This window comes from Callospermophilus lateralis, chromosome 20 (assembly GCF_048772815.1).
Source record: "Callospermophilus lateralis isolate mCalLat2 chromosome 20, mCalLat2.hap1, whole genome shotgun sequence".
NCBI classification, from domain to species: Eukaryota; Metazoa; Chordata; class Mammalia; order Rodentia; family Sciuridae; genus Callospermophilus; species Callospermophilus lateralis.
The window spans coordinates 4,076,557-4,102,618 of NC_135324.1; the positions used below are offsets into that span (position 1 = coordinate 4,076,557).

The following is a 26,062-nucleotide window of genomic DNA, read 5'->3' on the forward strand; positions in this document are numbered from 1 at the left end:
CCGGCCCCTCTGCGCCCCGCCCCATCTCTGAGCTCCGCCCCTCCGAGCTCCACCCCTCCGAGCTCCGCCCCCTGCTAGCTCCGCCCCCGCTAGCTCCGCCCCCCAGGTGCACAGAACCTGACTCCTGCCCTCCGCCTCCAGCTGCCTCTGGTCCACACCCTGGATCCTAGAATGGGCCCCAAGGCAGGGGGCACCAGGATCACCATCCATGGGAGTGACCTCCACGTGGGCTCCGAGCTCCAGGTCCTGGTGAACGACACAGACCCCTGCACGGAGCTTGTGTAAGCCCGAGAGCAGCCCTGCCCCTCCCACCAGAGCAACCCATGGGGTTGGGGGACGGGTGGGTGGGGGCGATGTCATTGTCCCAAACATCAGATGGTTGTTTGTTAGCCATGGCCCCTTAGGGAAGCCTCTCCACTTCTCTGACCTTCAGTGTCTTCTTGTAAGAACTTTTTTTTTTTTTTTTTTTGATACCAGGGATTGAACCCAGGGGTGCTTAACCACTGAGCCCTGCCCCCAGCCCTTTTTATATTTTATTTAGAGTCAGGGTCTCCCTGAGTTGCTTAGGGCCTTGCTAAGTTGCTGAGACTGGCCTCCGATTTGTGATCCTCCTGCCTCAGCCTCCTGAGCTGCTGGGATGACAGGCGTGCTTGGCGTAAACATGGTCTTTCAGTTCAGGGAGTGCATTGCCCAGCATACAGTAGGTGCTCCATAAATGGTAGCCACAATTAAAATGGTGATTGCCGGCCCAGGAGTGTGACCAGGGGTAGGGGGTGTGGTCTGGAGCCTTTTGATGGTGAGGTGGGGGAACTTCTGTCTTTATGATGCACTTACTGTGTACCATGTCTCATTGATAGACTTTTCTGAGGATGCATAAGATAAGCCCCGCCCAGGCCTCAGGGAAACAGGAAGCTCCCATGGAGACGGGATCAGAGAAAACTCAGGGCTTTGGGGTTCTGAGTGAGATCTGGGGGGGCTTCCTAAGGGCGCAGAAGACAAGGCGGGCCCCAGGCCAAGTGCATAGGGCTGGGACATTAGCAGCCCAGGCGCGTCCCCCTGCTGATGTGGCTGTCCCCCGCAGGCGCACGGAAACCAGCATCACCTGCACGGTGCCCGGGGGCGCCCAGGCGGCCCCGGTGCCCGTGTGCGTGCGCCTGGAGCGCAGGGGCTGCGTGCGCGGCAACCTCACCTTCTGGTACATGCCGAACCCCGTGATCACGGCCATCAGCCCCCGCCGCAGCCCCGTCAGGTGAGCCCCAGCCCCTGGCCCGGCCCAGCCTCCTTCCTTGGGGCCACAGGTGTGCTGAGGGGGTCTGGCTGTCCCCCACAGCGGCGGCAGGACCATCACGGTGGCTGGCGAGCGGTTCCACATGGTCCAGAACGTGTCCATGTCCGTGCACCACATTGGCCGGGAGCCCACGGTGAGGGGACCCCCCCGGGGGGCTGCGATGGCGGGTGGGCTGGGTACAGCTGGTGGCCGTGGCTGACCAGGCCTCTTCCTGCGGCATCTCTGTCTCTTTCTGTCCCCTTTCACCCCAACCCCTGTTTGTCCGGCGTCCGTCTGTCCATCCTGCATTCCTCACCTCGACCCCTGGGCCAGCTCTGCAAGGTCCTCAATGCCACCCTCATCACCTGCCCATCCCCGGGGGCCCTGAGCAATGCCTCGGCGCCCGTGGACTTCTTCATCAACGGGCGGGCCTACGCCGACGAGGTGGCGGTGGCCGAGGAGCTGGGCGACCCCGAGGAGGTGCCGCGGGGCAGCAGGTTCCGCCTGGACTACCTCCCCAACCCGCAGTTCTCCACGGCCAAGCGCGAGAAGTGGATCAAGCACCACCCCGGGGAGCCCCTCACCCTCGTCATCCACGTGAGCCCCTGGGGACCCCGGGGTGGCCGGAGGGGGCAGGCCAGGCTCAGCCAAGAGCGTTGGTCAGCGTCCCTCCTGTACCCACAGAAGGAGCAGGACAGCCTGGGACTCGAGAGCCACGAGTACCGCGTCAAGATAGGCCAGGTGGCCTGCGACATCCAGATCATTTCGGAGAGGGTCATCCACTGCTCCGTCAATGAGTCCCTGGGCGCCGCCGAGGGGCAGCTGCCCATCACGGTGAGTGGCAGAGGCGGAGCTGACTCTGGCCCCGCCCCAACCATTCCCTGAGCATCCACCAGTTTTCGTGCTCAATAGCTTAGGCCAGCAACGCAAGGCAGAGCTTCAGATCCTCCCTGGGCAGATGAGGACACGGAGGTCCAAGACCTTAGGGACCTGCTCAGTGTCAGTCATTCGCTTCAGCTGGTCCCTGAGGTGGCTGGGCTTTCGGGATCCTGGTGTCCTGCCTGGTCAAGTCTAGTCACCTGCTGTCCTGGTCCCAGATAATCAAGGACAGGAAGCAGGCCCTGTGAACTGCCCATCTTTCCCTGCTCCTCCTAGGCTCTAATAATTGTCACGGCCTCCTGTACTGACAAACATCATCTCCATTAGCTGTCAGTCTTCCCAGGAGGTAGAAATGGTTATCTTTCTATTATCACGGGGGCTCAGAGAGGTTAGGTGACTTGCCCAAGACCACACAGCATTAGCCAAAATGTAATTCCAGAAAAACTACAATCCCCTTCCCTACCTCTGTGCAGATCCAAGTAGGGAACTTCAACCAGACCCTCGCCACGTTGCAGCTGGGGGGCAGCGAGACCGCCATCATAGTGTCCATCGTTATCTGCAGCGTCCTGCTCTTGCTGTCTGTGGTTGGTAAGGAGTCCCAGGCTTGGGAAACGGGGAGGGCAGACCTGCCCCCCAGGCCCCGGCCTGTCTGAACATGGGCATTCAGGAAGGGCATCATAAAATAATGTAGGGGCTGGGGCTGGGGCTCAGTGGTGGAGCGCTGGCCTAGCCCGTGTGAGGCCCTGGGTTCGATCCTCAGCACCACATAAAAATAAACCAAGAAAATAAAGGCATTTGTCCATCTACAACTTAAAAAAATTTTTTTTTAAGTAAAATAATGTAGTCTAGAAATCGGAGCCTCATACGCTGCTGGTGGGACTGTAAAACCCTCTGTAGATGGTCAACATGTTCACTGTCACCAGGTGTGGGGATGCACACCTGCAATCCCAACCTTTGGGAGGCTGAGGCAGGAGGATTGCAAGTTGGAGGCCAGCCTCAGCAACTTAGCAAGACCCTGGCTCAAAATAAAAAAAAAAAAATAAGAAGATCTGGGGGTGCAGCTCCATGGTAGAGAGCCTCTGGGTTCATTCCCTAGTACCTTAAAAAAAATCTTAATTCAGCATAATTCTTGGTCATTGAACAAAGAATGGAAAATACTAAAGTCCAAAAAGAAAACAGAAAACACATCATTTTATCACCCGAGAGCTACCGTGATTTTAAACGCGCACATTTCTTTGTCTGAGTGCTGTCCCCTGAGGATCCTGGGGAGAAGCTCTCCTCCCCAGGCCTGGGATCTGCATACAGCAGGTGCCAATAAATGCTTTGCTGCCCGCAGCCCTGTTTGTCTTTTGTACCAAGAGCCGCCGCGCAGAGCGCTACTGGCAGAAGACGCTCCTGCAGATGGAGGAGATGGAATCGCAGATCCGCGAGGAGATCCGCAAAGGTCAGTGGGTGGCACCGGGTAAAGGCTGTCCCATGGCTGTCCCGACGGGGGGACAGGTGCACAGTCTGCTGACAGCTCCCTGCCTGTCCGCCAGGCTTCGCAGAGCTTCAGACGGACATGACGGATCTGACCAAAGAGCTGAACCGCAGCCAGGGCATCCCCTTCCTGGAATATAAGCACTTTGTGACCCGCACCTTCTTCCCCAAGGTCAGCCGGAGCCCCCCCTTGAACCTGGACAGGGCAGCTTGACCCAGGGCACGTGCATGCAGTACAGGGCCTCTTGAGCAGTGCGAAACCTGCACTCCCGTCCACGGCAGTCCTGCCAAGAGAGGGGATCTGTCCAGACAGGAACCAGCTGCCAGCCCCCATCTCCTCACTAAGGCATTTAAGCGGGTGACTTGGACTCCCAGGATTCCCTGCCAGCATTCCCTTGGTCTCCCTGTTGTCTCCTGTCCTCTGGGTGCTGCTTAACTATCCCGTGCCTCGCACATGCCTGTCATCCCAGCGGCTCAGGAGGCTGAGGCAGGAGGATCAGAGGTTGGAGGCCAGCCTCAACAACTTAGCAAAGCCCTGTGCATAAATAAAGAAAGGGCCCCCGGGTCCTCTGGGTGCTGTGATTTCTGGGCCAGTGTCCCCTGGCAGAGGCCCAGGCTGGCGCCCCTTTCTGCCCAGCGAGCCTGGCCTGGTCATCGGGGGGGCGTCCAGCCGCTGAGGACCCTGGGATGTGCCTCTGCAGTGCTCCTCCCTTTCCGAAGAGCGCTACGTGTCGCCCTCGCAGACCCTCAGTCCCCAGGGGAGTGGCTCCCCGCCGCAGGAGACCCACCCGCTGCTGGGAGCGTGGACCGTGAGTACCCCAGGTCCCCACCCGGGCGGCCCCTCCCGGGGTCCCACGGTCCCCCTCCTGCCACCCGGGGACGCCCGTCGTTGGCCTTGGGAGACGAGCAGCCTCCGCCTCCGCTGCCCCCGCAGATCCCCGAGAGCTGCCGGCCGCACATGGAGGAGGGCATCAGCCTCTTCTCGTCCCTGCTCAACAACAAGCACTTCCTCATCGTCTTCGTGCACGCCCTGGAGCAGCAGAAGGACTTTGTCGTGCGGGACAGGTCAGTGCCCGGGACATGGGGGGCCGCCGGGCTGGACTCCCCAGGTCCGATCCCCGGCTGACACCCCAGGGCCCCGCAGGTGCAGCCTGGCCTCGCTGCTGACCATCGCTCTGCACGGCAAATTGGAGTACTATACAGGCATCATGAAGGAGCTGCTGGTGGACCTCATCGACGCCTCGGCCGCCAAGAACCCCAAGCTCATGCTGCGGCGCACCGAGTCGGTGGTGGAGAAGATGCTCACCAACTGGATGTCCATCTGCATGTACAGCTGCCTGCGGGTGAGGCCGCTCGCGCCTGCGCAGGGGAGGCCGGAAGTCACGCCCCCCCGGGTCTCCAGGGACTCTCCCACCCCTTGTGCAGATATGGAAAAGGGGTGCTCAGAAGGGGCCTGGGAGCCGGGCGCGGTGGCACACACCTGTCCTTCTAGCACACACCTGTCGTCCTAGCAGCTCCGGAGGCCGAGGCAGGAGGATCGCAAATTGAAATGCAAAAGGACCTCCATTAGAACTTTTCTGCAGAACGGGAGTCCCTGGTCCTGTCTTGCCATCCGGCTGCCTTTACAAGGGCAGAGGCCACAGGGTCAGCTGGGGTTCATGGGAGAAAGGCAAAGGCTTGGACAGAGCCCAGAACCAGGCCCTTAATTGTGTTGGGTCTCCATCTGGTCTTTGGCAGAACCCAGCTGTGTGACCCTGGGTAGGTCACTGCCCTCTCTGGGCCTTGGTTACCTTTGGTTAAGCAGATCCTCTGCCCCTGGCCTCTGGAGTCCTGTGAATCCTCTCAGGGGAAGCAGGAAGCATGGGATGGGACAGACCTGGACCCTGGGGGCTGCGGGGGCTCTGGACCTAGCTCTCCTGGCCACTTTATATGGCCTCCGTCGGGTCTGTCCCTGCCCTCTGGGCCTGTTCTCTCCTCTACAAAATGGGACATCGGTGGCTCCCAGCCCTAGATCCGGAGAATTGGCTCTGGACTGAGAGCTGGCCCGCTGCCTGCAATCGTTGCCAAATCTGCTTAAAATGTACTTAACTTTTTTTCAAACACACTTACCGTTCGTACTCCAATGTCCACGTAAATGGAACAGCTGGGTCGCTGGGAAATCAGCTGGAGACTGTGGGTGGCAGCGAGTCCCTTGTTGGCCGGGTGCTCGCAATAAAATGGGGGTCCGCAGCAGGGGGGCTGCAGACAGCACGGCTTCAGGCTCTGATGGGGGCCTTTGTGAACGCCTCTGGGTCCTGTTTCCACCTCCCCTCACCCTGGGAGGTCCCCCCTGGGTAGGTAGGGCCAGCCACGGGCTCAGGACTGGGTGGATGCACGACCTAGCTGGGCCATGCTGGGCAGATGGCTTGCCCTCTCTGAGCCTCAGTAGTGTCAATGGAGCTGTGCGGGGGGGCTTGTTGGTCTCTGCAAAAGAACTTCCGGTCCATAGAGACGCTGGACAGGGGGTGTGACCCTGGGCACTGGGGTCCCAAAGGAGGTGTTGGGGAGAAGTGGGCCCCCAGGTGGGATGGGGTGAGGCCAAAATGTAGAGGCTGGGACATGGAGGGCGGCCCAGGGCCTTGACCCCTGACAGCCCTGTGCCCACCCAGGAGACGGTCGGGGAGCCATTCTTCCTGCTCCTGTGCGCCATCAAGCAGCAGATCAACAAGGGCTCCATCGACGCCATCACGGGCAAGGCCCGCTACACGCTCAACGAGGAGTGGTTGCTGCGGGAGAACATAGAGGCCAAGCCAAGGGTCAGCCTGGTGGGCGGGGCGGGGCCAAGCAGTGGGCGGGAACGTGGGCGGGGCCAAATGGTGGGTGGGGCCACGGGGTGCTGAGCCTGCTTTAGGCGGGGTTAGGCAGGGAGCGCTAGTGGGCAGGGATATATGGGCGGGGCTTGCCAGCCCTGGGCGGGGTCAAGCAGTGGGCGGGCCCAAATGGTGGGTGGGGCCACAGGGTGCTGAGCCTGCTTTAGGCTGGGTTAGGCAGGGAGCGCTAGTGGGCAGGGATATATGGGCGGGGCTTACCAGCCCTGGGCGGGGTCAAGCAGTGGGCGGGCCCAAATGGTGGGTGGGGCCACAGGGTGCTGAGCCTGCTTTAGGCGGGGTTAGGCAGGGAGCGATAGTGGGCGGGTAGTGTGGGCGGGGCTTGAGGTGGGCGGGGATATGTGGGCGGGGCTTGGCAGGTCCTGGGCGGGGCTGGTACAGGCCTCCAGTCTTTCTTTTTCATTATTTATTTTTGGCCTCCAGTCTTCACCTAGCCTTGCAGCCTCCCAGGACAGAGCCTTTCCTGCCTGGGCTCCTGTGTAGCAAGGGTGACAATCTATTGACCCCTGTCCCTTTTGCCTTGTCTGTCTCTGCAGAACCTGAACGTGTCCTTCCAAGGCTGCGGCATGGACTCGCTGAGCGTGCGAGCCATGGACACCGACACGCTGACACAAGTGAAGGAGAAGATTCTGGAAGCCTTCTGCAAGAATGTGCCCTATTCGCAGTGGCCGCGGGCCGAGGACGTGGACCTTGGTGGGCAGGAGCAGGGGTAGGGGTGGGCGCAGGGGCCTGGGTGCCTGGAGGCTTCAGCCTTGGCCAGACAGTCCCCTTCAAATGAGCACATGTGCATGATGAGTGGCCTGAGGACACCCGCGATGGCAGACTGGGATGCCAAGAGCAAGCGGCTCTGGTTGGGTGGGACGCGGGCCCTGCGGTGTGACCAAGCTTTGGACAGCAGACAAAACCCTGTGGGAGGAACTTCCCGCAGAAGGGCACCTCAGAGTGGGTTTTGAAGGGTGCATAGGAGTCTCAGTTCTGCCACAAAGAGAGGTTCCTAAAACTACGGGGCATCCCTGGTCACTCACATTGTGCCCAGTCCTGGACAGAGCGGGGCCCTCCCTTCATCCCCAGGACAGTGGGAGCCATGGGGGTTGTGTGGCCTCTGGTGCAGGTGACACCTTTTATTTCAGGAGTTGTAACATTAAGGACCCTGGGGAGTGGGGACGCTTCCTGAGCGTCTGCTTGGTGACAGCTCCTGGGTACCCTTGTTGTATACCATCTCCCCATTTTCCAGATGAGGACACAGAGGCTCAGAGAGGGGCCTGGCTTGCCTCGGGTGGCCCAGCCAGGGTGAGAGAGGCCTCTTCTTGGGTGGCCTCCCGGTGCTGGCTCCCCGCCCTGACCCTGACGGTCGGCTCCTCTGCCCCCAGAATGGTTCGCCTCGAGCACGCAGAGCTACATCCTGCGTGACCTGGACGACACCTCGGTGGTGGAGGACGGCCGCAAGAAGCTCAACACGCTGGCCCACTACAAGGTGCGGCCCCGCCCCTCCCCTGCCTCCCTCCCTGGACTCCCGGCCTCTGATTTCAGCCTCTCCCCTCCCATCAGATTCCTGAAGGGGCCTCCCTGGCCATGAGCCTGTCGGACAAGAAGGACAATACCCTGGGCCGAGGTAGGGCTGGAGGGCAGGGCCAGGCTCCTCTGACCCACTCCTCCTGGGGCCTGGGCCTTGGCAGGCCGATCGCCTGTGGGCAGCTGGAGGCCGGCCCAGGAGCACGGGATGTGGCCTGGGCAGGGGCCAGGCAGAGGGGAGCTGGCCGGCCTCTCTGGGTCTGGGGCTGTGTTCGTTCCACCGGCCCCTGTGGCGGCCCGGGCCTCGCTGCCCAGCTGCCAATTCTGGGAATCGGGGCTCCTCTGAGTCCTGGGGTCCCCTCTTGTTTATTTATCGTGTGTTTCTCCTCTCGCAGTGAAGGACTTGGACACGGAGAAGTATTTCCACTTGGTGAGTGTCCAGTCTGGACCCCGGGGAGCCTGGCCCTGGCTGGGAGTGGCCTTGGCTCTGGGCCACCCTGGGCCTCTGAGAAATGGCTCCCAGGCCTTGGGAAGAGCTGGGCTGGGCTGAGGGAGCTGGGGATGCGTCCAGGATCAGTGGACGTCAGAGGCCCATGTGCAGAGAGCCAGAGCCAGGGCCCCCCCCGCCCATGGCCATGGCCGGGCACTGACCACTGCCCACCTCCCAGGTGCTGCCCACGGATGAGCTGGCAGAACCCAAGAAGTCTCACCGACAGAGCCACCGGAAGAAGGTGCTCCCCGAGATCTACCTGACCCGCCTGCTGTCCACCAAGGTGGGCCCCGCCTCAGTGTCCCCTCCCCAGCTCCTGGGGGTCCGCTGTGCATGCTCCCCTGTCCCCCTATGGGGCAGTAGAGAAGGAAATGGGGGCCACAGGGGTCAGTGGTGTCCCTAAGGCCACATGGCTCGAGTGCCAAGGTTGGGGCTCAAATCCTGGCCCCTCCCGTTCCCAGCTGGGGACCCAGGATCTGTCACCACCCCCGGGAGGTTCCACCACGGGACCCGACTGAGGTCACGTGACTTCCCCAGGCACCAGGCACGGGCTGCCCTGGTGGCCCACGGCTCTGAGAGTGCCCCTGGCTGACCCTGGCCCCCCACCCCTACAGGGCACGCTGCAGAAGTTTCTGGATGACTTGTTCAAGGCCATTCTGAGCATCCGGGAGGACAAGCCCCCGCTGGCCGTCAAGTATTTCTTTGACTTCCTGGAAGAGCAGGCGGAGAAGAGGGGAATCTCGGACCCGGACACCCTGCACATTTGGAAGACCAACAGGTAGGCAGGCGGGGGCAGGGGGAGGGCTGTGTAGACGTCACCGTATCACTGGGGCAGAGCTGTGGCTCTGGGTCTCAGAGCCTGCCCTCTGAGGCCGCCTGCCTGGGTTCAGTGCCTACCGTGCCATAATTTTGAGCTGTGTGATCTTGGGTGAGTGACTTAACCTCTCTGTGCTCCAGTCTGCCCAGCTATAAAACTAGGGCAACAATAGTAACCCACCTTCTTTGTAAGAATTCACCCGAAAACATCCCGGGCAGTGTGTGTTCGATGCCCTCATCCTCACCCTCCTCCACCTGGGTTAGCAAACAGAATCAACTTCATCTGACAGAAGAGGACACCGAGGGTCCCCGAGGCTCCCTGCCCCCCATCATACAGCCCTGGGGATGGCAGAACCAGGCTCTACCCTCCATGTTCTGGTTCCCAGACCCAGTTTGTAGCCTTTCCTTGAAGCTGAAGGTCTCCAACCAGCAATTTATTGAAATCCTCACCCAAATGCTAATGACCCAGCAGGGTTTGAGCAGTGCCAGAAGTTTCTCAGAACTCCCAGGACCCACATGCCCCGTGTCACTGGGTGGCCCTGAGCTGCAGAGTGTCAGCAGCTCTCTGACCTTCCAGGAGGAGGCTCAGGGTGGAGGCCCCGCCCTCCCTCTCTGCTCTGCACTTCCTGCAAGGCCGGGGGCGTGGCTTGGGGCTGGGGGTGGGGCATGGGGCTGGGGGCGTGGCATGGGGCTGGGGCGGGGCATGGGGCTGGGGCGGGGCATGGGACGGGCCTGGGGTGGGGGCGGGGCCTGGGAAGGGCGGGGCCTGGGCAGGGAGGGGCCAGGGCGGGGCCTGGGCAGGGCGGGGCCTGGGCAGGGCGGGGCCTGGGCAGGGCGGGGCCTGGGCAGGGCGGGGCCTGGGCAGGGCGGGGCCTGGGCAGGGCGGGGCCTGGGCAGGGCGGGGCCTGGGCAGGGCCGGGCCTGGGCAGGGCCGGGGGAGGGGAGGCCTCTAATGAAAACCAGGCTCTGGCTGAGGCTCCAGAGCGAGAGCCAGGGCGGAGGGGGGGGACTCTGCAGGGGGCAGAGGCGGCCACAGGGTGGACCAGCCATCCCTGCAGCCTCTGCCCTGGTCCAGCCACCCCAGCTGGCCAGGGAGAGCCAAACCTCAGTTCCCAAAGGTGACATCCATCCTGGGGACTGCAGCATCCTGGAGGGACTGCCCTCCAGCCACCACTTCCCGCCCTGCCCCGCCCTTTGGTGGGCTCACGGCCACCCTGCCCCTCCCAGCCTCCCCCTGCGGTTCTGGGTGAACATTCTGAAGAACCCCCAGTTCGTCTTCGACATCGAGAAGACGGACCACATCGACGCCTGCCTCTCCGTCATCGCCCAGGCCTTCATCGACGCCTGCTCCATCTCCGACCTGCAGCTGGGCAAGGTGGGTCTTTTTTGGGGGGCGGTGGGGGGTACCTGGGGCTGAACCCAGGGGTGCTCAACCACTGAGCCCCGTCCCCAGCCATTTTTTGCGTTTCACTGAGCTACAGGGGCTGGTTGAGTTGCTTAGGGCCTCCCTAACTGTTGAGGCTGGCTTTGAAATGGCGATCCTCCTGCCTCAGCCTCCAGAGCTGCTGGGCTGACAGGCATGGGCCACCGCAGCCGGCTAGGGGGGGGTCTCTTGGTGGGTGGACACTGGGGGAGATGGACCCTCGGGAAGAACTTTCTGGAAGGTCAACCTCCAGGTCTGGAGGCTGTACGGCAAATGGTGTCACTCAGGGGAAGTCGCCCAGGAAGGGACACTCCAGGCTGAGAGCCAGGCTCTGGGCAGCCGCCCTCGAAGACCAGGAGCTATTGGAGCCACGGGGTGAGGGGCAGAGAAGCCAATCAGTGCGTGGCCCGTGGGTCACCAAGCACCTGCCTGAAGGGACAGGCTCCAGCTGGCTTTAGAGGGTAGAGGCCAGACAGAGTGGCCTTCCAGGCGGTGACCAGGAGACAGGCAAGCGCTCTGGACCCTGAGCGTCCATGACACGGCACAGTCAGACCTCCCACGGCAGGCCCCGGGCCAGGGGCGGTGGCCCTGTGTCTAGGCCACCGCAGGAGAGAGAAAATGACCTCCCTGCCCAAGTCTGTGCCCCTCCAAGGGCAGGATGCGTGTGACACGGGGCTGGGGACGTTGGAATCACGCAGCGGGAAACATCAGATCAGATGCAAGAGGCAGACCCAGGTCCCCAAGAGGGGTGTCACCAAAGCAGGCTGCGGGGTCAGGGAGAGATCAGGGCAGGGGCTTCGTGTCCAGAGCAGCCCAGGGAGGGGACCAAGGATCCCCTGGTCTGAAGCCAGCACATTGGGGACATTGGGTGCCAACCAAGACCCCTCAGTCCCCGAGGGCCCCCCTAAGGCCACTTCTGGGGCCATCAGGACAGGGGCTGCTTGGAAAGTGAGACCCAGCTGTGCATGTGGCCCTGGCTGAGACGTCCCCTGTCCCCAGGACTCTCCCACCAACAAGCTGCTGTACGCCAAGGAGATCCCCGAGTACCGCAAGGTCGTGCAGCGCTACTACAAGCAGATCCAGGACATGACGCCGCTCAGCGAGCAGGAGATGAACGCGCACCTGGCGGAGGAGTCGCGGGTGCGCAGGCGCAGGAGGGCGGGGGGGGGGGGGGGGGGCAGAAGCCTAGACCCTTGGATCGCTGCTGGGCGGGGGGCTCAGGGCATTTGGGGGGCCCCCTGGGTGTCCCCTTGTTGCCTACAATTGCTCAGCACCTTAGTCCCAGGGAAGGGGTCTGCAGAGAATTTTCTAGAAGGGAGCTGGGAAGTCTAGGCCCAGGGGCTCTTGGAAGGTGGGGGTGAGGAGCTGCGAGGTCAGCCTCCCTCTCCGGCCTCCCCCTGCAGAAATACCAGAATGAGTTCAATACCAACGTGGCCATGGCAGAGATCTATAAATACGCCAAGAGGTATCGGCCCCAGGTGAGTGTCCCCCGGTCCCTGCCCCGGTGGTACCTGCCCACGTCCATTCTGCCCACCTGACATAGAAGACGCAGGAGAACATCTCGCCTTAGGACTCACATCCGGGAACTTTGCGCTTTAGCTTGGGGTCTTTTTTTTTTTGGTGGGGGTAATTGGGGCTGAACTCAGGGGCGCTCAACCCCTGAGCCCTGTCCCCAGCCATTTTGGGGGTTTCACTGAGACACAGGGTCTGGTCGAGTTGCTTAGGGTCTCACTAACTGTTGAGGCTGGCCTCCAACCTGCGATCCTCCTGCCTCAGCCTCCCGAGCTGCAGGGATGACAGGCGTGGGCCACTGCAGCCGGCTAGGGTGGGTCTCTTGGTGGGTGGACAGAGGCGCTGTGCGCTCTGCCACCATCTAAGGCGGGGACCCCTGAGCTGGGCCACCGGCTGACCCCCTGCTGCCTCCTGCTCAGATCATGGCCGCTCTGGAGGCCAACCCCACGGCCCGCAGGACGCAGCTGCAGCACAAGTTCGAGCAGGTGGTGGCCCTGATGGAGAACAACATCTACGAGTGCTACAGCGAGGCCTGACCCCGGCCCGAGTCGGGCTGCGACACTGAGGACAGAGAAGGCTCAGGGGAAGGACGGACCAGGAAGGCCAGGCCTGGAGCCCCCAAGCCCGGCCCCAGGGACACCTCCGTGTCCCCTCCCACTGGCTCTGACTCTGGGATGGGGGCCGCTCTCTGGGAAGCTGTCCCCGTCCACCCAGCACAGTGGCCTGCCCTGCACCAGCCAGCTGCTAAGACAGGGGAGAGGAGGCTGCAGCCCCCCAAAACACTACCTCATGCAAACTGGCCCGGGGGGAGCCCCTGATGGCTTTCTGCTTTCACCACCAAAAAGCTGTCACCACGTCCCTTGGCCCCAGAGGACCCTGGCCACGCTCAGGGTCAGAGTTTTCTGGTTTTCTGTGGCTGCAGCGGCTGTTGGCAGCCAGGGCCGTGCCCACCGCCTCCAGGGAGGCGGCCAGGGTTGCCCCTCAGGCCCGGGAGGGACAGAGGAGGAGGGGACAGGAGCTGGGGGCGGGAGGGGCGAGGGTGCACCGAGTCTGTAGCTGGGCTACTCGATCTTTCTGGAAGTGTTTCTAAAGATAGCACCACTTTGGGGGGTTTTTTGGGGGTTTTTTTTTTTTTAAAGGTTTTATATATATCAAAAAAAAAATTATCACGCGCCAACTGTGAATGGCTGCCACTTGTGCAGAGGACTCGGGGAGGGTCCCCAGGGGCGCCCAACGCAACACTGGAAATGACCGTTCCAGAGACCCGGCAGGCCTGGCCCCCCCCAGGGGCCTGGGAACGTCACCCCATCTGTCCCTGCCTGATGTGACCCTGGGTGGCTGATCCAGCCCGTGGGTCCCCCTGGGAGCAGACACAGCCAATGCCCAGGACTGGCCCGAGCCCAGGGGGCGGGGGAGGGGGAGGGGAGGGCTGGAACTCTCTGGAACCTTCTTTATAATAAAAGTCTGCCGGGAACCCATGGAGGGCTTCTGCCTTTGTCCTGAGATGGCCACGTGGGGGGGGGGCGTTTGTCACTTAGTTTATGACAAAGGACGCAGAGCCAGGCGGGCCTTGTCCCTAGGAAGACAGCCTGAGCCAGGCCTGATGGGGCTTGGACCCTGGACCCGAGGTGTCACGCCTGCTGGATGCTGCTGTCCCCTGCCCCAGGGCTGGGGAACTTGTCCCCAAGGCTGGATTCTGTTCCCCTGGGCACAGGTTGCCCCTTAATTGGGAACACAAGGGGTGGGGGACAGTACCAGCCACTTGGCTCCCTGTGGGCCTAAGCAGGGGTGTCGTTCAGCCTGCACCCCCAGAGCAGGACACCCCAGGGCCACCTCCAAGTCACAGAGCCACCCACGCCACACAAGCTCTTCCCTGGAGGAGGGAAAAGTCATTTCCCACGATTCTTATGGAGAATCAGAAGTAGAACCAAAGATTCATGATCTAGAAACGAAACCCCACGAAAACCAGTTCTAGGGTCAATAAGAACAAAACCAGAGGAAGTGACCTCTAGCTTTGAAATCCGTCTCCAGTAGGGACCAGTGGCACAGGCCGACGATCCCATTGGCTTGGGAGGCTGAGGCAGGAGGGCCGCAAATTGGAGGCCAGCCTCAGCAATTTGGGGAGACCTTGTCTGAAAAAATAAAAAGGGCTGGGGATGTAGCTCAGGGGTAAAGTTCCCCTAGGCCCAATCCCCAGGACCAAAAATTAGAAATAAAAATCTAGGCCTGGGGCCATAGCTCAGTGGCAGAGCGCTCGCCTAGTATGTGTGAGGCCCTGGGTTCCATCCTCAGCACCACATTTAAATAAATAGATAAATAAAGGTATTCTGTCCACCTACAACTAAAAAAATAATTAAAAAAAAAAAAAAAGAAGGAAAAATACAGCCGGGCGTGGGTGGCACACACCTGTCATCCCAGCAGCTCGGGAGGCTGAGGCAGGAGGATCGCCAGTTCAAAGCCAGCCTCAGCCAAAGGGAGGCCCTAAGCAACTCAGGGAGACCCTGTCTCTCAATAAAAAATTTAAAAAGGGCTACAGTGTTGCTCGGGGGCTCAGCCTCCCCGAGACACAATCTCCAGCACCAAAAAAATCAATCAATAAAAATAAAAATAAAGACGTCTCCCCCCCCCCCCCCCCCCCCGTGAAGTCACTGTGGGAAGGAGCTAGTTTTTTCTCTTTCCCATTTTCTATTCTGAGCATTGATTTCTCCTTATTAAGCAACAGATTTTCTAATTTGAGTTATTGGCATATTTGATAGGTTTTTTTTCTCTCTCTCCCCCCTTTTGGGGGGAGGGTGCGATTCTAGAATAAATATCACACATTTAAAAAAAAAAAAGAAGAAGAAAAAAAAATAATAATAATGAAGCCAATCTGTCCTCATCCTGCGCCTCGCCTCCCAGGGTCACCTCGCAGGGTGGCCTCAGCTCTGCTCCTAGGGGGCTGGGGACAGGGGTCAGAATCAGGATGGGGCAAACACACCAACTGCAACCCGACTCCCCCCACCCATGCGCCCATATCTGGTGGCATCTTTGTGTCATTGAATATGCCGCAGCCTGTCTGAATGTCTGATTAGCATGCAGCTCCCTGGGAACGTGCAGAGGCGCTGTCGGGAAGTGGAGGTGGCTCACTCTGGTTTTGGGGGGTCATTTCTGAGCACAGAAGGTGGCCAGCCTCTCTGAGCCCTGTGCAGCCTCCATCTGGGGACCCAAGAGGGTCCCTGCCCTGTGGCTGAGGCTCACAGGAGGGTGGGGACCCCTGATGTGGCAGGTTCAAGGTAACACTCCAAAAGGGAAGGATCTGCGCAGAGGAGGGAGGTGGTCTGCCCGAGGTCTCACGGAGGCTGGACCTCAGGGAGGGGGACCTGGGCTGTCCCCAGCTCTGAGGCAGGGTGTCCAGAGGGGGTTTCTGCAGACAGGTATGTCCCCCAGCCTCAGGCCAACCCACAAAGGAGCAGGAGGCCCCTGGGGACCCTGCAGCAGCCAGGGGAGCCGTGGGCAGGGCTACACCCACCTTCCTGAGCCATGACATAAAAGCCAAAGCTCTTAACTGGCTTTAAGTGCCCTCCACAACGTACCCACCCTTTTTTTTCTTTTATGGTACCAGGGATGGAACCCAGGGGCCCTCGACCCCCGAGCCCCGACCCCAGCCCTATTTTGTATTTTATTGAGAGACAGGGTCTCCCTGAGCTGCTCAGGGCCTCACTAAGTGGCTGAGGCTGGCCTCCAACTTGCGATCCTCCTGCCTCAGCCTCCCGAGTCGCCGGGATGACTGGCGTGAGCCACCACGCTGGGCCACGGTACCCATCTGTGGCCCTTTGAATACCCACAGCTTGAAAATAGCAGTGACTACTTACTTGGGTCCTGAATCCGCTTCTGGGACAGGACTCGGCCATGGAGGCATGTCCCCAACCCACCAGGTGTCAGTGGGGTTGGCTCAGCCAGGGCTAGAAGGTTCCGTTCCAAGATGGCACACCCACCGGGCAGGGAACCGGGCCTGGCTGGTCAGGGATCTGGCCCCGAAGACCCGGTGCTTGTCTTCCTGTCCACATGCTGCTTGGGCTTCCTCACAAAATGGCCGCCGGCTTCCAAGATGGAGAAGCAGAATTTAAAAAAAAAACAACACAAAACGTAAAAGCTCCCGACGTCTTCAGGTGGGGGTTCAGATACGCTCACGTCCTACTTGTCCAGAGGCTGGATTTGAGGGGCAGGGACACGGACCACCCCTCCAGCAGAGAAGAATCACACGTGGGAAGCGGTCCCAGATCCCAAGACTGGGTTCGACACCCCCCTGGGCCCCCAGGACTAGGCCCAGCCCCCTCCAGACTGTGGTCTGTCACCCACCCCAGCAGAGGTCCTGTCCTGTCCTCTCCCCAGCACTGGCCAGATAAAGGGCAGGCGATTTGTGGTTGTTTAAAAGGGACCGAGCGGCCCAATCCCTCAACCTCGGCACCCATCGTCATCAAGATAAAGGAAAAAGAACATGAAGCCTTTATTGATAAATAGGTTACATTAAAATTGAATAATGGTTGATCAGAGAATAAAGATTCAGAGAAAAATCACCGTCTCTGCCCACCCTAGCCTCTACCTCTCGGCCTCCTCTACCTCCTGGCCTCTACCTCTCGGCCTCTACTTCTCGGCCTCCACCTTCTTGCTGCGTGCTTTGGAGGATGGGGACTTGGTGGGCAGCCTGGGCTTTCTCAGGCCCTCAGGGGCCTCTGTCTTCCTGGCCACAGCTGTGGGGACAGCCGTGGACCCATCACCCTTCCGAGGGACAGCAGCAGCTTTGGGTCTTGATCTCTGCCCAGGCCCCTGGCTGACCTTCTCTTTAGGGGTTTTGGCTGCCATCTTCCTTCTGGTTGGGGAGGAGACTCCATTCTTGACCTACAAGAAGCAAAGTCAGGGACAGGGAGACAGAGCTGGGTGTGCAGCTCGGAGCCCACGTGGGTAGGACGGGAGGCCAGGATGGGAGGCCAGGATGGGAGGCCAGGATGGGAGGCCCAGCTTGGAGGCTCTGGACAAGTGACCTCGTCTCCCCTCCCCTCAGCCCCTTGGCCTTGAAACAGGGAGGACCACCCCCACCAGAGGAGGAGAGCAAACTGCGGGTTGGGGGGGACAAGACCCCGGGGTCACCCAGGTGCCCACCTGCCGGTCAGCGGGCTTTGAACCCGCGTCCTTCACCTCTGAGCTTGCATTCTTCACCTTGGGTTTCCCACAAGCCTCTGCATCTAGAGCCGGTTGGGGGGGACCATCATGGGGGAGGGAAGAGTCAGGGCCTCTGGACGTGCCCTCCCCGCACGGTGGACAGACTGAGCTCGCTGCAGACCCCCACAGCGCCCAGTCCTCTGTCTCTGGGCCTCTGCACGCGATTTGCTGGGGCACCTCCTCCAGGAAGCCCTCCTGGATTCCTGCTTCAGGGACGACGGGGGACTCTGGCCTCCCTGGGCTCCCTCCTTCCCAACACCTGAGCTGCCTCCGTAACCCCATCCGCCACCCCCAGCTGTCCGTCAGGGTTCACAGGGGAGCCCCTGCCCCCCCCACGGTCCCTGTCCCCGTCCCCGTCCCTCACCTGGCTGGCGCCTCTTGCCCTTGGCTCTCCCCTTCTCACTGGTCCCGTTGGCCCTGGAAGGGGCCCGAGTGGCCTTGGCTGGCTTGGGGGGAGGCTTGGTGGCCTCAGCGCCCTTGGCCTCCCTGCGGCCTCTCTTGGGGACCCCCTGGTTGGCTAGCCCTGGCCGGGGGACGGTCCTCGCGGCCTGGCCAGAGCTGGACGCTTCCTTCTGCTCCGCGCCTGGTTTCTTGGAGCCCTTCCCAACAGCCTCCCTGGGCCTCCTGGGGACCTTGGGGACCGGCGGCTTCCTGGCCTGGACTTTCTTCTTGTACTTGGGGACCAGCTGGAGGGAGGGAGGGAGAGAGGGTGGGGTGGTACCAGAACCAGCTCGGGTGCCCCTGCCCCGCGCCCAGGAGTCCTGAGAGGGTGTGGACGCGTCATGGGGTGCGGGGACTCCTGACCTGGCCTCCTGGCCCAGCTCTGAAGCTATTGCCATCTCCAAACCCTCTCAGCACCGTGTCACCCCCCAAAAATGGAACCAGGCTCCCAATCATGCCTGACGCTGGGGACAGTGGCTCACGCCTGTCTTCCCCACTCCTCGGGAGGCTGAGGCAGGAGGATCTCAAGTTGGAGGCCAGCCTCAGCAACTTAGCGAGGCCCTAAGCAACTGAAGGAGGCCCAGACTCAAAATATAAAAAGGGCTGGGGACAGGGCTCCTCCAAGCTCAAATCATTTATAGGGTCAGCGTCCTTTTTCAGGCTTGTGTTTGTTTTTCAATTTTCATTTTGAGACGGGGCCTGGGCTGGCTGGAATCTGTGACATTCCTGCCCCAGCCTCCGGGGTCCCTGGGGCTACAGGCCTGTGCCACTTTGTGGAGCTATTTTAAGTCTTTTATCTTTTCCTCCATTATTGGGGGGTTGAACCCCGGGGCAGCTAACCACGGAGCCACATCCCCCGTCCTCCCCACTTTTCCCATTTTGAAACAGGGTTTGCCAAATTGTCGAGGCTGGCCTCCAACTTGCAATCCTCCTGCCCCAGTCTCCCGAGTCCCTGGGAGTACAGGCGTGCGCCACCGCGCCTGGTGTGTCCTTATTCTTAAAGGACAAAATTAAGTGAGGACTTACTCATATCACTTTGTAAAACGTAAATGGAGAATCATGTTATTCTTTATACTAAGGAACGTATAATGGTGGCTCATGCCTAAACTCCCAGCAACTCGGGAGGCCGAGGCAGGAGGATCGCAAGTTGGAGGCCAGCCTCAGCAACTTGGCGATTGGAAAGGGTTTTATGTACGATGGCGTCGACGACTTATTTATCCGCCTCTGTGGGGACTCAACATTATGTTTCCTGGCTCAGAATTATTATACAAACTGGAAATGTTTTTCCTCTTGTTCGTTTTATTTTCTATTTTTCTGGTTAAACTTTCTGACTGTGGCCCGTGAGCGTTTTGCAGAGGTCCAGCTTCTAAGAGAACCACCTGGACAGAGTTTTGAGGGGAGGAGCCGTCACCTACAGGACAGATGGGACAGGACACTGAATCCGGGTGCTGACACTGACCCTGATTCGGTGGGAAGGGAAACTGGAATTTTGAAGGTGAAAATTAGCTGGGTGGGTGGGTGGGGTGGGCACGCCTGTCATCCCAGCGACCCGGGAGGCTGAGGCAGGAGGATCACAAGTTGGAGGCCGGCCTCGGCAACTCAGGGAGACCCTGTCTCTAAATAAAATATAAAAAGGGCTGGGGACGGGGCTCAGGGGTGAAGCACCCCTGGGTTCAGTCCCTGGGACCAAAAACAAAAGAGTGAAAATTAAAACCCACGGCTCCCCCTTCCAGACTGGCAAGGCTGGCCTCGGGGAGTCTGACCTCGGAGACTTCAAAGTCAACGTCAAGGTCAATAAAAGTGCTAAGGGGATTGGTCAGCCAGGACCGTGGCCATGACAGGACCCCTCCAAAGAGTCCTGCTTGTGACACTGGAGGTTAAACCCAGGGGCACTTCTCCACGGGGCTACATCTCTCCACATTGTTGAGGCTGGCCTCTAACTCGCAATCCTCTGGCCTCAGCCTCCCAAGTCGCTGAGATGGCAGGCGTGTGCGTGTTCTGCTGGGCTTCGGCTGACTTTTCCAGTAGGAAGAAAAAAGAGGTTTGAGGCCAATAAAGGGGTCAGCCACTTACTAGTTCTTGAAAGCTCAGAAGAAAAAAATAACCAAGGAACTTGAGATACACAAAAATAAATCAAGCCAAGAGGCGAGAGAGAGAAGCCTCTTCCGCGCGGCTGCCCAGCTCTAAAAGCCCTTCGGCCTCCTGCCTCTGCGCAAGATGGAGGAGCTTGGGGCTCCCCAGGGCCTTCCATTTAGGGGAAGATGGAGGAAATAACTCGGGTTCACCCCGCACCCCTCAAGGCGCATGGGAGAGAGTGAAAGCCTGTGTTCCCAACCTTGCCTGGCCCCTCCCGCTCTGGGGACTTTGGGGACCACACTTCTGCTCCTAGTCGGCCTTCTGAATCTCACCGAGTTGCTCAGGGCCTCCCTGAGGTGCTGAGGCCGGCCTCCACCTTGCGATCCTCCTGCCTCAGCCTCCCGGGTCGCTGGGATGACAGGCGGGCACCACCACACCCACCCACCCAGCTAATTTTCACCTTCAAAATTCCAGTTTCCCTTCCCACCAAATCAGGGTCAGTGTCAGCACCCGATTCATTGTCCTGTCCCATCTGTCCTGTAGGTGACGGCTCCTCCCCTCAAAACACTGTTCGGGTGGTTCTGTTCGCAGCTGGACCTCTGCAAACGGGTCCAAGGGAAGAGATGAGAACATGAGGCTGCAACCCATCCCCAAGGACCAGAGGAGTCGCTGTCTGTCCCCACAAGATGGGCAAAGGCTCCAAAAGAGGCAGGTGTGTGACACTTTATCTCAAAATAAAAAAGGCTACAGATGCAGGCCAGGGGTAAAGTGCCCCTGGGTTCCACCCCCAATACCAAAAAACAGAAATGAACATCCAGCCGGGCGTGGGGGGCGCACACCTGTCATCTGGGTGACTCAGGAGGCTGAGGCAGGAGGACCGCAAGGTGGAGGCCGGCCTCAGCCACTGACTGAAGGACCAGGGATCCCATCCTCCGCTACAGTGAAGGTGCCCAGGACTCAGAGCAAATATTGCAGACACGGTCCCCAACCTCTGAAAACGTCCCCCAAAAGCAATGAAGACACATACTGCCCACAGGGTGACCGGGAGCCCAGGGGAGGTCCCTGAGAACAGCCTTCCTGGAGGCTGGACATGCAGGAGGAGCAAGCAGAGTGGATGAGAGCCGCGTGGTCTAGGACGGCAGCATGTGCAAAGGCCCTGGGGCCTCCCTTCTCCCCACTCACTTTGAAGCTGCCGGTGGCACCCCTGGCCCTGGAGTTGACCGGCCTGGTGAGCAGTCCTCTCCGCATGCCCGTGTCCAGGGCCTGCTTCAGCAGGTACTTGAAGCGCCCGGCGTCCGCCGCCGTCGGGTACTTGCTCTGGATGTAGACTTTGATGGCCACCACCGACATGCCCCGTGACATGCCCCGCGGCTGCTCCTGGGCCTTCAGCGCCTCCAGCACCATGCGGAGCATCGTGGGGTTCCGGGAGAAGACCCAGTTGTAGTTTTGGCCTGCGAGGGACGGCAGGTCCTCAGCCAGTGCACCCTGCAGTCTAACCCTCTATGCACCAGGTGCTGCAGAGCCCCATGGGTGGAGGGTCAGGGCTTTTTGAAAAAAAATAAATAAACGGGGCCAGTTGTCCAGATGTAATCACCGATGCAGAGGACGCCCGGGGGGCTCTGGGGGGACAGCCACAGGGGCGGTGTCTGCAGAACTCAGGCTGCAGGGCTCGCAGCCTGGTTTCTTTTACCCATAAGCCAGGGGGCGGGGAGGATGCATCCCACCAAAATCTGCTCGTGGGGATCTGGGGGTGTGGCCCAGTGGCAGAGCTCATGCTAAGGGGAGCCACACCCTGAACTTCATCCCCGGGGCCCAAAATAATGTGCATATGATTATGTACAATATCCCAGCGGCTCAGGAGGCTGAGGCAGGAGGATCGGGAGGTCAAAGCCAGCCTCAGCCAAAGAGAGGCCCTAAGCAACTCAGGGAGACCCTGTCTCTCAATAAAACGCAAAATAGGGCTGGGGGCGGGGGCTCAGTGACCCAGGGCCCCTGGGCTCAATCCCCAGTATTTAAAAAAAAAAAAAAAAAAAGCAGATTAATGGCGGCTAAGGGCTGGGGTTTAGAGGTGGCGATGGGGACAGACTGGCAATTGGCACAGGTTTTCTTTTTGTGGAAATGAAAATATTCTAAAAACTGAACGGACATGCACGGATGTACTCAGAGCCCTTCACTTTAAATGGGTGAATCATGCAGTTTGTGAATGATCCCCAAGTTATTCTCTTAAAATTTTAATTGTTACTTATTTTTTTTATGTACCTAGGACTGAACTCAGGGACACTCAACCCCTGAGCCCCGACCCCAGCCCTTTTTATATTTTATTAAGAGACAGGGTCTCCCTGAGTGGCTTAGGGCCTCATTAAGTCGCTGAGGCTGGCCTCCAACTTGCCAACCTCCTGCCTCAGCCTCCTCCCTCACTGGGATTCCAGGCGTGAGCCCCGGCACTCGGCATCATTTGCAAAATTTAGGACTCCCAACGGGAATCCTCTGGCTGCAAAAGATTTTTTTTAATTTGTTTTTTAAAGTGGGGGAGAGAAACGGGAATCTCACCCCAAACTCTGGACCTAGAAGCAAACCGTGGAGAGGCCTAACCCAAGGCCCCCTCTGCAGGCCTCCGGGGGGAAGGAGCCCAGGGCCCGGGGTTGCTCTGGGTGGGACGCCCGGGCTCAGCCCCCTTGGGCCTCAGTCTTCACACCTGCCCAATGGGGATGGGCACCTGCCCAGGCTCTGGGTACAGGTCCCCCGGCCACCTGGGCCTGTGTCCTCCCCCAGCCCCTCATTCAGCACTTATTCCATGCCTGCTGTATACCCAGGTGCCCAAAGCAAAAGCCATGCCCCCCTAAACCCGGGCTCCGTCTCTCCCAGGAACCCCGTCCCTCCCTGTAGCTACCGCGAGGTCAGGTGGCCAGGAAATCGGGGAGCCTGGCCTGCCCTCTGAGGGCCCTGCTCCGTCCCCTCCCCCTCGATGCCCGGCAGCTGTGGCTGGGCCTCCTCCCCCTGAAGCTGGCGATGGGCTGCAGCTGGGGAGACGCCATTGGCCTCTGAGGCCTCCCTGGGCCGGCCTCAGCCCCAGGCCCAGGCCTCCCTGCCTCTGCTGGGGCATGAGGTCTTTGGCCAAGTGGTCGGCTGTGGGGACACAGCTGTGGGGACAGTGCCAGGGCCAGAGTGGGACAAGGGGGGACTGGGGGGAGGGGGAAGGGCTCCCAGGAGGGGCCCCCCCCTCTTGCTTACCTGGCTTCTCGGAACCAGAAGGCCCAGATGACCTGGCAGGGGCGCTAGAGGCGGCAACACTAGTAATTCCGCTGGGAGCCATCAGACAGGGGACGCAGGCCCAGACGTGAGGACGTGGGGCCGTCGCCGCTGCCTCCTCTTATACCTTCAGCAGCCCCGCCCCCTCCAATTAACCCTGATGAGGCGTGGCCCACCCAGCACCTGATCAGGCGGGAGGGTGCAGGGCTCCCAGCAGCTCCTTTGGCCCCAGAGTCCCGGCTCTGCCACCCGCTCCTGGGTCACTTGGCTTCTCTGGAGCTCAGCCTCCACAGGGAGATGAGGACCCCAGAGCCTGAGGCTACCCCCCACGCCCTCTGCCCACCAGGGGCTGGAGACAGGGATGGGGAATTGGCAGCACCTGAGTTTGTGGGCGACCACGGAGGCCCTTCAGTGCCAGAGTGGGAGACGAGCTGCTCCAGCCTCGGCCACTGTTCCCAGGCCACCCCCGGCCTCCATTTCTCAGAAAGTTGGAGGCGGGTGGCCACAGGGGCTTACCTAGACCAGATGTCCCCTCAGGACACCTTGAAGCCAAGGCCCTTCTATTCTTATTTTATCCTAGAGACTGAACCCAGGGGCGCTTTACCACCAAGCCCCAGCCCCAGCCCTTTTTCTATTTTTATTTTGAGACAGGGTCTTGCCAAATTGTTGAGGCTGGCCTCCAACAAGTGATCCTCCTGCCTCAGCCTCCAGAGTCGCTGGGATGACAGGAGAGCACCACGTTGCCGGGTGCCAATACCTTCCTTTTGTCTTGTCTTTTGGAGGAAAAAAAAAATCAGGAAGGGGGTCAAGGAGTGGATCAGCCAAAAAATCTTTTAATCAATAAGGATCATGTCCATTGAGAGAATGGATAAGAAGCAGGAGGAGACCATTCACCCGAAAAGACGAGGGGACTCTGGGCTCATCCCCTGGTTGGCATTCGGAGCAATTCAAAGGGAGACGGTTCTCAGATACTATTTTCCCCATCAAACTGACAAAAGTTGAGACGTTGGCAAAGACGTGGGCCTGGCAGCCCCTGCCGGGGTGTAAATTGGAGCAGGGCCGCCTGGGGGAGGTGATCCGGGGGGCCCAGCAACTCCACGGCTCCCTCCTCGGGGCTCAGCTGTATTATCTGGAAAAAGGAAAAAATTTATATATTTATATGTTAGAAGTAACTTCCACCAGGCTCGCAGGGTCCTGGTTCGATTATTTCGGGCCTGGAGACTATTTTTGCCACCGTTTAAGATGACGAGGTGGATTCCAACGAGGGTGAGGTGGTGTTTCACACGGAGCAGATGACAAATATTGAAGAGTCTGTCAAAACTGACACCCAGAGACGTGTCAAAACACGCGGCAGCTGGGAGGGGGGACTGGCAGGCAGCTCGGAGAGCCGTTCCAGAACGTCTGATATAACAAAAGATGGACATGTCCCACCACCTGCCCATTCCACTTTTAGCATTCACTGAGGGACGCTTATTGTGACACTCGAGAACGTTTGCTGGCACCTCGGCAGAAATCCAAAACCATCTAAATGCCCGCGAAGAGGAGGGAGCACTAGGCACCCTGTGGAATAGTATACAGCTGTGAAAATGGATGAGCAAGAATGCAGACCGCGCTCCTGCTTGAACACAAAACGCGTGTGTGTGTGTGTGTGTGTGTGTGTGTGTGTGAAGGCACAGAAGGTCTGAAAAGATTCGCACCATCATCACAGCCACGGTCACCCCTGAAGAAGCTATAGGATTTGGAAGGTGTGGATTTGAAAGAGACTTACATTTTTTTTTCTTTTATTGCATGTGGTTTCCCTATTGCTGGAATTTTCCCAGAGGACCCTCCATTACCAGAGGTTTGCATTGAGGCAAGCTGTGTCCCTCAAAATGGTTCTAAAGTGAAAGCAGACCTCACTCTCCTGCCTAGCATCTCTCATGGCTCCCTACTGCTCTTGGGTCTTCAGTCTGGCTTCCGGCACCTTCTTTTCCCTTGAACTCCACAATTCAAGCCCACTGTGGGGTCTGGAGGTGTAGCTCGGTGGCAGTGTGTGTAGCATCTACCAGGCCCTGGGTTCGAGGAAGGAAGAGAGGGAGGAAGGCCCACGATACGGCTCTTGGGATGAGCTGTGCCCTGATACTTGGGCTTTACCCTCTGTGCTTCCTCTGTGTGTGTCAAATTCATGCAAAATAACCCCCCATTTTCCACCACTGCCCACATCCATCCTGATCTGCCATGTAATGTTCCTTAGATCTGAGCTGCAATTTGCTTTGATCAACACACTATGGTGGGAGTGATGTCATGCAGATCCCACTGCCCTATAAATAAGCCTAGGTAGCCTGCTGGAGGCTCAGAGGCCCATTGCCCAGTCACCCCTACTGTCCAGCCAATTGTTGGCTAACCAACTATTCCCCAGACAACCTTCCGGTTGACCAGATGCTTGAATGATCCCAACAGAGTTTCCCCAAGCCTGATCCACATCAGCAGAACCACCCAGGTAATCCACAGAGTTGTGAGCAATGATATGTGCTTTGCTGTTTTAAGCCATGATTTCTGGGACTGTTTGTCATGCAGCACTAGCTAACTGATACACCAAGAATTCTGGGACTGTTTGTCACGCAGCATTAGCTAACAGATACACATGGCCTAGAAAACGACCTTCACCCCTATCTAGCTTTTCTGGGATATTTCCCATGCACCTCCCCTGATCCCTAGAAGGTTGGGATGCAGCCACCCCTGGTCTGACCTCTCAGGATCTTCCACCATTCCAAGTTACAATTCTGCTTTACCTGTCCTTCACCCTTGAGCTCCGGGGCCTGGGCCTGTCGTGTTCCTTGGTGGTACCCCCAGTGCCACCCATGACACCTGGC

General features: G+C 59.5%; 2 protein-coding genes across 2 annotated transcripts in view; one reads left to right on the plus strand and one right to left on the minus strand.

Annotated features, from left to right (window-relative positions):
* Plxnd1 (plexin D1) overlaps window positions 1-13,719 on the plus strand; it is a 36,044-nt gene extending 22,325 nt beyond the window's left edge. The window contains exons 15-36 of the mRNA XM_077106214.1: window positions 142-281; window positions 1,082-1,249; window positions 1,331-1,421; window positions 1,601-1,864; window positions 1,952-2,101; window positions 2,620-2,734; window positions 3,483-3,590; window positions 3,685-3,797; window positions 4,327-4,434; window positions 4,560-4,690; window positions 4,770-4,968; window positions 6,274-6,420; window positions 7,029-7,185; window positions 7,863-7,966; window positions 8,041-8,104; window positions 8,400-8,434; window positions 8,673-8,777; window positions 9,109-9,272; window positions 10,538-10,685; window positions 11,733-11,873; window positions 12,137-12,211; window positions 12,665-13,719. Of these exons, the coding sequence (XP_076962329.1) occupies window positions 142-281; window positions 1,082-1,249; window positions 1,331-1,421; window positions 1,601-1,864; window positions 1,952-2,101; window positions 2,620-2,734; window positions 3,483-3,590; window positions 3,685-3,797; window positions 4,327-4,434; window positions 4,560-4,690; window positions 4,770-4,968; window positions 6,274-6,420; window positions 7,029-7,185; window positions 7,863-7,966; window positions 8,041-8,104; window positions 8,400-8,434; window positions 8,673-8,777; window positions 9,109-9,272; window positions 10,538-10,685; window positions 11,733-11,873; window positions 12,137-12,211; window positions 12,665-12,781 (2,844 nt within the window). The 3' untranslated portion in view covers window positions 12,782-13,719. The remainder of the gene's footprint in view (window positions 1-141; window positions 282-1,081; window positions 1,250-1,330; window positions 1,422-1,600; window positions 1,865-1,951; window positions 2,102-2,619; window positions 2,735-3,482; window positions 3,591-3,684; window positions 3,798-4,326; window positions 4,435-4,559; window positions 4,691-4,769; window positions 4,969-6,273; window positions 6,421-7,028; window positions 7,186-7,862; window positions 7,967-8,040; window positions 8,105-8,399; window positions 8,435-8,672; window positions 8,778-9,108; window positions 9,273-10,537; window positions 10,686-11,732; window positions 11,874-12,136; window positions 12,212-12,664) is intronic.
* Window positions 13,720-16,868: 3,149 nt separating this feature from the next.
* Window positions 16,869-23,274, minus strand: H1-8 (H1.8 linker histone). Its single transcript, XM_077106265.1, has 5 exons — window positions 23,198-23,274; window positions 21,144-21,453; window positions 17,809-18,130; window positions 17,385-17,467; window positions 16,869-17,123 (listed from the first exon to the last, which is right to left on the minus strand). Exons 1-5 carry the CDS (start codon window positions 23,272-23,274, stop codon window positions 16,869-16,871), a joined length of 1,047 nt encoding a protein of 348 aa, XP_076962380.1.
* Window positions 23,275-26,062: the final 2,788 nt, after the last annotated feature.